The sequence below is a fragment of the Triticum dicoccoides genome, chromosome 1B, assembly GCF_002162155.2.
Source record: "Triticum dicoccoides isolate Atlit2015 ecotype Zavitan chromosome 1B, WEW_v2.0, whole genome shotgun sequence".
Classification (NCBI taxonomy): Eukaryota; Viridiplantae; Streptophyta; class Magnoliopsida; order Poales; family Poaceae; genus Triticum; species Triticum dicoccoides.
The window spans coordinates 690972448-690983799 of NC_041381.1; the positions used below are offsets into that span (position 1 = coordinate 690972448).

General features: G+C 49.4%; 2 protein-coding genes across 2 annotated transcripts; one reads left to right on the forward strand and one right to left on the reverse strand.

The window, feature by feature from the left end:
• The first annotated feature begins 3492 nt into the window (after window positions 1-3492).
• On the forward strand, window positions 3493-6167 carry LOC119349735 (glucan endo-1,3-beta-glucosidase 13-like). Its single transcript, XM_037617823.1, has 4 exons — window positions 3493-3648; window positions 3823-5145; window positions 5218-5472; window positions 5907-6167. Exons 1-4 carry the CDS (start codon window positions 3576-3578, stop codon window positions 5939-5941), a joined length of 1686 nt encoding a protein of 561 aa, XP_037473720.1. The 5' UTR covers window positions 3493-3575; the 3' UTR covers window positions 5942-6167.
• Window positions 6168-8356: 2189 nt separating this feature from the next.
• LOC119350958 (putative receptor-like protein kinase At4g00960) lies at window positions 8357-11339 on the reverse strand. The gene is made up of 7 exons (XM_037618551.1): window positions 10496-11339; window positions 10273-10401; window positions 10067-10182; window positions 9764-9974; window positions 9259-9496; window positions 8999-9146; window positions 8357-8892 (listed from the first exon to the last, which is right to left on the reverse strand). The coding sequence occupies exons 1-7, from the start codon at window positions 11337-11339 to the stop codon at window positions 8548-8550; spliced, it is 2031 nt and encodes a 676-aa protein (XP_037474448.1). The 3' UTR covers window positions 8357-8547.
• Between the last annotated feature and the right edge of the window lie 13 nt (window positions 11340-11352).

The window sequence follows — 11352 nt, forward strand, 5'->3', positions numbered from 1 at the left end:
CGAGGGGATGAGAGGGGGGCAACCAAATTTTCAGCATCCATGTTGCCGGCCGTGCCTAACTTGTACTTGGACTGGCCTAGTCGGGACGCCTTTGATACACCGAAGAGACATGCAAGCTTGGACAGGCACGGGGCCAAAATGCTCACTAGTGGCGGTATCCCGGCCACGGGGCCCTTTCTCTTGTCTTCTACACCCGATGCTCGCCGGCACGAAACAAGTGGCAGTATGATGCCTGGATCAAACGCAGAGAACCCCATGCTCTTGCTTCCTGCTACTTTCCACCATTTTGTCAACACATGTGGAAAAGACTAGGGAAGACGCCGGTCAATGCAGCACTTAGCGCTGCTTGAGGCAGGGCCGGGTGCTTCATTTTCATGATAGACACATTGTTGTCCTTGTATGGAAAACGTCGCTTTTGCAGCCGTCTGTCCCGTGCGCCAAGTTGCCGGGTCGTCTTCCTTTTCCTCCTTGGCGGCTATGTTTACCCATGCTTGTCATGAGGCACCTGTAGCCTAAGGTTTTGTGCACTTCAAATAATCGCTTTTAAAGTGATAAGTTAATCGCATGTGCGTCAAGTGAGAGTGTCCAACCCACTTCATGATGTATTTAAGCACACATCCATTACCGAGTGCAAGCATGCCTACCTTTGCACTAAAGATCCACCATTCTCTCCCAGCTTCCACATATTCCACAATATCCAAATATTGATAATTCCCACCACCTTCTCCCCAAGCACGACAAGATCTACTCCACTTTTAGTAGGAGCCTCTCCAACGATCTTTATAAAATTCAAAATAAAAATAAACCCACAGCTTCTCATCATAACAATGCCTTTGTCCAATCATACCGACTGACGTAGCACCACCATGACCTTACTAAACTGCACCAATACATGTCACTCAAAATCATTATCTCAAAGTGTGAATGCTCTATACACTCGTACAAACCAACACCTCGGTGCCATATATCCAACCGGTCATAAATAAGACGCAAATACACAAGACCACTCTAGCGGATAAAAGTTCAACGGTATTCGTAGTTGACAGTCGAGGGGACTACTGTGCGTAAAAGGAAAAAAGACAGTTGAGTGGATTAGTTTTGGACGGTTTCGGAGTTGAAGGATGAAACTATGCTCAGTCAATACTAGTTGAGATACCGGAAATAATGTAGTTTTCTCCTATGTTCAAATGCAGAGGCCAATTATTTGTTCATCGGTAGTATGTGTTTGGAGTCTTATGTTTCCCCGTGAGTAGCTAGCATTTGGATGTATAACCGCTAGTGTCACGGACATTCACAAGCTAGCTAGCGCAACCGGCCAACCACCATCTGTGTAATCTGCCCAGCAAGCCATAACCACGTGGCCTGGATATTCCACGAGATACATACTCCCTCCATTTTAAAGTAGATGACCCAACTTTGTATTAAAGTTAGTACAAAGTTGAGTCATCTATTTTGGAACAGAGGGAGTACTAGCTAGCGCCATAGACACAAAACAATAAAAGTATCGCTAGTTGTTGGTTGGCCTCTAGCTTTAGTTTATCCACACGAGCTGACAAAATTTGGTAATTTCACGCCGCACTACCAAGCAAGGTTGCACTCGACAATAGGAGGGTCTAATGACATATTTGACTTTTTTAGTAGGAACTTTGCGGTTTAATTTATTCATAACGTTCAGCTATTACGATATCGGATACACACTCTGATGGTTCATGCAACCATGACTTGCACACATCGTTGGCACAATACACTTTAGCTAAGACATGTGCCATTTCATTTACCATTCGCCCTTCCCATTTCACCTAAAGGCTTTCTCTGGACCTTAGCTAGTCCTTGTTCTCCTCAATGAGCGGCCCGTAGACCGACCTGTTCAACTCCTCCTCCGTTCGGGATCTCGCGCAATCTGATCATCCGTCTCCAACACCACCATAGGCAAGCCCAATTCAAGAAATAACTAAATAGCCCTCCTGCATGCCAACAAGTGAACCAACTCCGGATTCGAGGCTGATGGGAAAAACTAACAAGCTCCTACCACAAAGTTGCCATGGTGATCTCGAAGGATCGCTCCACCTGCTCCATCCCCGGAACTCTTCCAATTGCACCATCAGCATTCGTCTTAATCCAACCCTCCTCCGGCGCACTCAAGTGCTCCCGATATTGGCCGGGACCGGCCTGTCTAGCCTCTTTGATAATCAACCACTCCTCCTGCAACCTTCGGGCCTGGTCAGCGACCTACACAGGATCCTCTATACCCTTGCCATCTCTTGCACTGTTTCGAGCTAGCCGCACTTGATAGATGGCCATTACCACCATCGATCTCTTTGTCTCACTCGTTTCACTTAGGCGGTCCAAAAATCAATTTCACATCTAATTTGCACTATGTTTTTATAAGATTGAATTATTTGAGTTTTTATAAGATTGAATTATTTGAGTTTTTATAAGATTTAATTATTTGAATACTATTGGCCAAGCCAATATTATTTGATGTTTCTTCAAAAGGCGCTTGCTGCTTCAACTGGTATCATTAAGAATTAACATGACCTTCTACACCAACTGAAAAAATCATGAAAACCTAGGTTTATACGTGTTCCATTCACAACAGCGCAGATGAGAACTATGTGAAACAGGAAATGAGATGATATGATTGTGTCCAAATTGACCTAACTCCTTTGATTTCTTAGCATTTGCGTGGCGAGACCTCATCAAAATCTAGGATTGGATCGGAATAGGTATCCTAATCCTCTACCATTTCTATTGGTCTGATTTAAAAAAAATGTAAGCCCAATGAGCCCTACGAGGCAATTGGGCGCACATGAAAGATAGTTGCAACCCAACCCATGGTTGTTGTACAAGATAATTACATAAATGAGAAGATATGCAAGATTACAAGTGGGCAACTAGGCGCACAGAACAGACGGTTGCAAGCGACGATTTCAATACAAGACAACAATAATGAGCTATTGGTGCAAGCACCCACAGCCCACAGGTAGTGATAGCTATTGCATTGACCCGCGTCTAGTCTTTTCCACACGTGTTGACAAATGCATGGAGTTCTCTGTGCTTTTTCCAGTGAAAGACATCTATCGGCAGGTAGCCGTCGGTTTTGTGTCCGTGAGCGATGTAATTCTTCTGTATAAGATAAGAGAAATGGCGAGCGTTGCATGTTTCTTTTCATTGATTTTGTGTGGGCGGGGTCCGGGGATACTGCCACTAGTGAGCATTTATCCGACCGTCTCTTAGATTTAGGGGCAAGGGAGGTGTACCCAAGCATGGGTCTTCTGGCACAAGTTGTAGCTCATCGACTCGACCAGTCCAAGTCCAAGTTAGGCGTATATGCATGCTACAATTGGCATTGCATATACCCCAATTTTGGTTGCACTATCGTACGTCTTGTTGTGGCTGCCGCCGTCACTTGCACAAAGGAAAAAAGTTGTAGCACCTCCATGGCTCCATCTTACCGTTGGTGCCGGCTATAAATTCCAGCCCGCCTGTGATCATTCCCAACTCATCAGCTCGATCATCATCGTCTCCTCAAGGCCCTAGTTAGCTAGCTCTACTATACAGACCACCGAGGGCGCATGGCGCTGACGAGTCACCTCATGGTCGTCTTCCTCGGCATCGCAGTGCCGCTGCTCTTCTTCTCCCGTGCAGGTAATCGTCATGGAGATGTTATCCTGATTATCGTATGTTTTTCTGGTAACATATATACGCCGTAGGCGTATGATATAACTTTTTATTTTGAGAAAGAACGATAAACCCTTGCCTCTGCATCGAAGTGTACGACTTTAATTGTGATGTTTCGTATTGTACACGCACGTACTGCAGAGGGGGGTGAGGTAGGCGTGTGCTATGGGAGGATGGCGACTAACCTGCCTGACCCGGCGACTGTGGTGCAACTGCTCAAGAAAAACAGCATCACCATGGTGAGGATCTACGACACCAACCCAACGGTGCTGGCCGCCCTGGCCAACACCGGCATCAAGGTCACGGTGGAGCTAACCAACGAGGAGCTGCCCTCCGCTGCCACGGACCAAAATTTCGCTGATCAATGGGTGCAGAACAATGTGAAGGCGTACTACCCGGCCACGCAGATCAATGGCGTGACGATCGGGAACGAGGTCTTCAAAGAGGCTAGTCAGTTGAACTCTCAGCTCGTCCCGGCCATGAAGAAGGTGCAAGCGGCGCTGGCTCGCCTGGGCCTGGCGGACGCCGTGAAGGTGACCACGCCCGTCGCGTTGGACGCGCTCAAGACGTCGTTCCCGCCTTCCGAGGGCGCGTTCCGTGACGACATCGCGTTGTCGGTGATGAGCCCCATGGTCGACTTCTTGCAGGAAACCGGGTCGTACCTCATGATGAATATCTACCCGTACCTTGCGTACCTCAGTACTCCCGGCATGTCCATCGACTATCTCTTGTTCCGCCCCAACGCTGGCATTCTTGACAGGAATAGCAGGCAAACGTACTTCAGCCTCCTCGACGCGCAGCTTGACGCTGTGTACTATGCGATGGAGAAGCTGCCGTCCTCCAGCCTGCGTGCTGGGGGGATGAGGAAGCTCACAGCAGGGGGCGGAATACTGGAGGTGAAGCTTGGTGAGATTCACCACCCAACCAGAGGCCACCATGGCGTGGGAACAACAGCCAACGCCCAAGCGTTCACCGATGGTCTCATGAGAAAAGTGCGTGGTGGTAACTCCGGCACCACCTCAAACAGATATAACCGGCTCGCCACCAGTGCTGTCGGCACCCCGCACCGTCCCAACGCCGATCTTGACGTGTACATCTTCGAACTCTTCAATGAGGACAACAAGCCCGAAGACGAGCAGGACTTCGGGTTGTTCTACCCGAACCAGCAGCCCGTGTACCAAGTCGACTTCGTCCATGGCGGCACTGGTGCCGGCCCCGTGCAACCGAGCTACTGCACCGCGAAGGCCACGGCCGGGGACGCGGCCTTGCAGGCGGCGCTGGACTACGCGTGCGGCCACGGGGCGGACTGCAGCGCCATCCAGCCAGGCAAGCCCTGCTACGAGCCCAACACCAAGCTGGCGCACGCGTCGTATGCCTTCAACGACTACTACCAGAAGAACGGCCGGGCCAGCAGCGCGTGCGACTTCGGCGGTGCCGGCAGCATTGTCAACCAGGCACCATCAGGTGAGTCCTTGAATACGACAACTATCTGCTCCACACAGGAAGCCAGCCATGACGATTCCATTGCTTGCGTAGGCCGCTGCGACCCGAGCCCAAGCTGGTGTGTGGCGAACGCGGCGGTGGGCGCCGCGCGGCTGCAGAACGCGCTGGACTATGCCTGCGGCCACGGCGCGGACTGCACTGACATCCAACCTGGAGCACGGTGCTTCGATCCCGACACCAAGGTCGCCCATGCGTCCTTCGCGTTCAATGACTATTACCAGCGCCATAACCGGGCCGCCGGATCGTGTGACTTTGCCGGTGCTGGTACCATTGTCCGGCAGGCACCAAGTAAGTTACTCCCTCCTTTCCGGTTTATAGGGCTTATCTTAAAATTTCAGTTTTCCTATTTTATAAGGCTCAATTTGGTTGTTTCCCATCACATGTTTAGATTCCAAGGTGCATTAAATCATTGCATGCAAGTATTAAGAAAAAATTGACCAATGCATGTAATTTATGCATGTATGCAATGCAATTAATGCATTGGTAAACATACTTTTTTGAGGAAAACAAGAGCATTAATTTGGGTGCTTTTGCAAACTCCAAAAGGTATTCCACCATTCACCATCTATCTTGGTTGGTGAGATTTTTAAATTGAACCTTATAAACCGGAAAGAAGGGAGTATCTGCTTTGTATTTATGATTCTAGTTTCACGAAAACAAAATGTACGAGTTTGTTTGTTAATGATGATTTCGTACATGTTTGCTTGTTCCACTCTTTGCAGAGATAGGCAACTGCGTGCTCCCGTCAAGGGCCTGAACCGAAGAAACTGTAGCCAAGGCGAAGCTTTACTACCACGAGATTAAGCAATAATCCCGACAGATTATCGTCTGCTGCCGGCAAAGTCTAGTTTTCAAATGTAAAACTAGATAATAAATCCATGCTTTTCATCAGGTGCTTTATATATATATACCTAGATTTTCTAGAAGATATATATTCCTAGATGTGCCATAAGTATTACACATCTAAATCTTATATCACCGAAGAGTGCGTTGCAACGGTTTCGCCAGGATGCAAACAACGAAGATAAAGATATTAGTGTGCTGAGTGGGTTCTCTACGAAGCCAAAAAATATATTAGCACCGCTATGAAGCAAACGCCAGACCGGACTACACAACTCGCCGACCCCACTCTGGCTTGCATTTGGGACTCGCGTGTGCCAAGCCGGGTGCAGGTCTTTGGATGGCTATTCTACCTCGACCGGCTCAACACTAGGGCTAATCTTCATCGGAAGACCATCCTCGACTCCTCCTCATGTGCTAGATGTGCGTCTGCGCCGGAAGACCGAACCCACCTGTTCTTCCTCTACCCCGCCTCGCGCAGCATCTGGGACGCCATTGGGTTCCTCCCATGCACCTCTCCCTTTGCAGCTTTGTGGTCGCCACCGGCCCATGCGGGGCTCCCAGGGTCGGTTTGGCCCTTCATTCTTATTCTCATCATATGAAAATTTTGGGATGCGCGAAACGCAAAAACCTTTCGCCAGGTTGATGTCTCGCCCAATGATGTAATTAAGGGAATCATTGCAGATCTCATGCTTTGGTCTCACCGCCTTCGAAAGGCCGAGGACAAGTCTCATGCCGGCTTGTGGCGGGACTTCTTTTCCTCTCAACTTCTCTAGTCTGTAAACTCTCTCTTCTTTTTTGAAATATATTCAGGTGGGGAGCCTTTCCCCCCGGTGACAGTTTCAAAAAGAATATATTTTGCTATCTTTTTTATAGGTTACGTTTTTTAAAAAGGATGATTACACACGCGTCACAATCATCTCTATTGCATTATTTAACAAGATCTTACAAAATAAATATATAGATCAATCCAAAGTCACCTTCCTAGTGACAATTGGCGCTCTACCTACAAGTTGATGATGTGCCTTGACCGTGAACCACACACACCAAGAAATTTGATGGCCTTACCAAGCCACCGGCCAGCTAACCGAGAGCACTAACCAGTCTAGCAGACCCTTAGCGTAAACCGCATGCGCACGCTGAAGAGTTTGTCACCGCCTGCTTCCACAGTTCCATCTTCAAGATCAATCGATGCACCGATCTTGCCAGATTGTTCTGATGTCTATGCCACCATGACATTGGACAACACCAGCCTCTTGCACGCGCCCATCAAACGGTATCCAGCACCGAGACCCCGCTGCACCTTGCCGCCAAGACTCGTTGCCGTCGATACCGTAGATGGCATACCGCTCCACCTTGGCCACCGCACGAGAAGCATGCGGAGAACTGCGCCCAGCCACCCCTCTAGCTAGTAGCTACTCCAAAGCGATGTCCCTGGGAGGTAGAGCAACGCGGAATGTCACCATCGTCCGATCCGCATGGCCAAGATCCGGGGTTTCCCCCGGAGCAGCCCGAGCGAGGAGACAAGAACTGCACCGACGATGCCTTTATGAAGGTAACGACGCCCTAAGACGCCGCCATCGTCTGCCATCAAGGACGACCTGGTTTTCACTGGCATTCCCATCTCCTCGTCCTCACCGCGTGCCAGAGCTGACGGACCCGCAAGCCAGGAGGCGACGCAAACCCCAAGCCCGTTAGAACTCCACGGGTAGGAAAGGGAGGCCGCATCCCCACCTATCATGACACATCTGGGCCAAAACCCTAGGTGCCGCCACCAAAACAATTGACACGGTAGCCGCCGGCGTGGATCCAGGCGGCATGAACGTCTATGTCAATAGACGAGGGGTTCCCACTAGAGAACAAGCCGTTCAATACTATTCCTAAATCGTTTGATCAAGCAAGCCTATGAGCTTCAATTTTTGAGCCGCGATTCTCATGGCAAAAAACAATGCCATCCTGTTTCGCACCTTTAGCCTTGATCTCGTCGGTGATGTGGTAATAAACTGCTCTGGAGTCTTCACACAGGATATTGGTCACCCTGGGAGAATCATGGGCTACCTTAGCTCTTCGAATAAGCAAATCGTCCGCCAACGAGAGAGCCTCCCTGATCGCAACAACTACACCGTTTTTGCATCTGAAATCCCCCTGAAAATAACAGAAGAAGCTCCCAAGACTCTGTCCAGTGTCCACGTTGATCTTCGTCCAGCCAGCGGGCCAGGGGATCCACACATTGACCTCTGTTTGTCTTGCAGGAACCTCATTTATCTTGCTCTGTACCACTACTAGTTCTTGATCTTCCATGAATTCTCGATGAAGCAATGAGTAGAGAAGGGGCTTTGGAACAGATTTTCATGAATAACGTTCCGCCTTGCACCGCAAAATAAGTGTACTATCATTCATCTCGTGCGGCTTGAGGCCATGATTACAAGACTCGATCATGACGAAGACGTAAACCTAATCCAGCCAACTGGCCTCCATTATGACAAAACATGACAGGACCGCTTCAAGAATCCAGATCGTATATCACCTAGGATATGGCTCAGTAATCGTAACCCCATTCCAAGATACGTCATCTTCCGGTACTAAATCAAACCGGGCATGCACATCCCGGCGTTGCCCATATCGTGGAGAAGCTGGAGACGGCGATTCTGTCCCAAAGAAGAATGCAGGCTGTGCCGGTGGCTGAAGCTCCATGGTGTCCCTTGTTAACATGAAAATGACGGTTGATATTTGAGGCCTGTCATCAGGGTCCGGTTGGACACACAGTAGCCCGATGTGGATGCACCGTAGCGCTTGGCTTCGAGGGTATCCGTTGAGTGATCCGTCCATCATTTCTGATATTGTTCCTTTTGTCCAATAATTCCACACCTGGTAGATGGTTAACATGGATGATGCTTTTAGATATGATAATTTAAATGTTACATTGTTCAAAGGCACTAAAAACTGATGAACTTAAAGTAAATCCAACACTTACATCACTAATGAGGTTCACGGTATCCCCATAATCTGAACCGCAGTTCCTTCTCCTGGTTATAATTTCAAGGACTAGTACACCAAAACTGAAAATATCAATCTTGGGTGACACACTTCCGTGTACAGCATACTCCGGTGCCATATAACCGCTGCAGAGGATGAGCAATTAGGCTTGGAAACACACCTTCACTAAGTGAAATAGTTCATAATTACAAGTATCTTTCTTGTTTTTGCAAACTTCATTATACGCATTTGACTTACAGTGTTCCGGCAGCTCTAGTGGTTTGAGTATGAGTGTGACCTTCTTGTAGCAGCCTTGCCAATCCAAAGTCTGCGATTTTAGGATCCATCTCCTCGTCAAGAAGAATATTATTAGCTTTAAGGTCCCTGTGGATTATCCTTGGGCTCGAGTCCTCGTGAAGATACAATATTCCCTTTGCAATTCCAAGAATGATGTTGTACTGTTGCCCCCAGTTTACAGTATTTTCCTCCCTAGTATCTGTTGCAGAAAATAATGATGTTCAACTTACATATTAGATTATGCCCAAAGATAAATGAGGAACAATTATACTACTCACTTGCCTGAAGAAGTTTGAAAGAAAAAAAACAGTATCAATCTTGTTTGTGTAACTTATTTGCTGGAAATACTCCAGTAGTGATTATTTTCTGTAAAAGACATTTTCATTCTTGATACAACCGCACTGAGCGAATGGCCGGCCACTGCATAGCACGATTCAGAGTAGCGAGTGGAGAGGAAAATAAATACCGAAAAGAAAGTTGTCGAGGCTCCCATTGTTGATATATTCGTAAACAAGCAACGTATCGTTCTGATGCGAGCAAAACCCCTGTAATCTGACAAGATTCTTGTGCTGAAGCTCTGCCAATAGAAGCACCTCATTGCGCAACTGTTGCAAACCATGCTCAGTTGCTCCCAAGAGCTTCTTCACTGCTATTTCTTGCCCATCCGGCAGTATTCCCTGAAACATGCAAATTGCTTTTCAGACAAGGCCTGAATGCGCGATACATCGAGACTCTCCTTTTTCACTCGCTTTCTTGCTTGCGTTCGTACCTTGTATACAATTCCATAACCGCCTTCTCCAAGCTTATTCGCTTCTGAAAAGTTGTGGGTTGCCTCTTGCAGTGCCGTCAAATCGAAGATCAAGGCTCTCGCCATTTTCTTGAATGCTGGTGTCATGTGAAAAGCAAGAAAGTTGTCAGCAAACGGTAAGTCCGGCTGTTGAACAGATGACATGCTAGATGCAGGATTCTACTCACGATTATCATCTTCAGCGGTCTTAATTTTTCTCTTGAAGCGGATGAAAGCGAAAACTGATAGTAGAATCAATAAAAAGACAACAGAAGAAGCAATGCCTGCATAGATTCCTGTTGCACTCCTTGTGTTTCCTGAATGCATGGTGATAAAAGTAGAAGATAAATATGCCTTGTTCAAATAAGAAGGGAAACTGATGAAAGTGTGCTAGCTAGCTACTAGTACTACCTGCTGCATGGTCGGGAGTGACAGAAGGAGATGGCCGCGGCGGCGCCGGAAGCTGGAGCATTGCCTGGCCGTCGTAGATCGGCCGCACGCTGTACCTCAGGATGCACCACGCTGAACCAACCTCGATCCATCCGGGGTTAGTGCCGCCATCAAGGTAGGGCGTTGCCTCATCTTGGAGTCTCCGGAGGCAGCCGTCGCACTGCGCCTGCACCAGATTGGGCATGCACTGCGCGAGGCCGTAAATCCTCGGGTTGAAGGCCTCCTCGCCGGTGGCGAAGTACTTGCTTCTCATGGTGGAATTGCTGTTCGCCGCCAGCGACGGGGACGACACCGCGTGGTTGACCACGGCGGTGAGGATCGCTCTGACCGCAGCGCCGAACCAGGCGGCCGAAACCGCGACGCTGCCCGGAGCCGCGACAACGGAGAAAGTGATCTCACGGACCTGCCACTGGTCCGCGCCGAGGAAGTCGAGGAACCGCTGGATGGAGAAGCGCAGGACGCAGCCGTCCTCGTACATGGAAGCGCCCGTGTCGCCGGGGCAGCTTGCCTGCGCGTCGCCGAACGCCTTCGCCACGCACGCGCGGCAGGAGGAGGCGTTCGCGTCGCCCCGGCAGAGGGCCATGCCGTATACCAGGCCGGGCGCCGTGCCGACCACGGCGGTGGCGAAGCCGTTTGGGGAGGCGGAGGCGTTGCCGGGGAGTCGCGCGGCGAGCAGGTTCAGGTTCGCGGGAAAGGTGCTGTTGGATGTCTGGGGGATGCCGTCGCACTCCACAGCGGCCGACTCAGCCGGCGGCAGCAGGTGGGCCGCGATGATCATGGCGAGAGCAGCATAGCCGGCAAACATCGCGGTGGGAGCG

Excerpts from the sequence above, each read along its gene's own strand:
- LOC119349735 (XM_037617823.1), top strand. The coding sequence starts at position 3,576 with ATGGCGCTGACGAGTCACCTCATGGTCGTCTTCCTCGGCATCGCAGTG. Across the intron at positions 3,649-3,822 it reads GCTCTTCTTCTCCCGTGCAG|AGGGGGGTGAGGTAGGCGTG; the intron begins GTAATCGTCATG and ends CACGTACTGCAG. Across the intron at positions 5,146-5,217 it reads TGTCAACCAGGCACCATCAG|GCCGCTGCGACCCGAGCCCA; the intron begins GTGAGTCCTTGA and ends TTGCTTGCGTAG.
- LOC119350958 (XM_037618551.1), bottom strand. The coding sequence starts at position 11,339 with ATGTTTGCCGGCTATGCTGCTCTCGCCATGATCATCGCGGCCCACCTG. Across the intron at positions 9,497-9,763 it reads CCTCGACAACTTTCTTTTCG|ATACTAGGGAGGAAAATACT; the intron begins GTATTTATTTTC and ends TTTCTGCAACAG. Across the intron at positions 8,893-8,998 it reads CCGTGAACCTCATTAGTGAT|GTGTGGAATTATTGGACAAA; the intron begins GTAAGTGTTGGA and ends ACCATCTACCAG.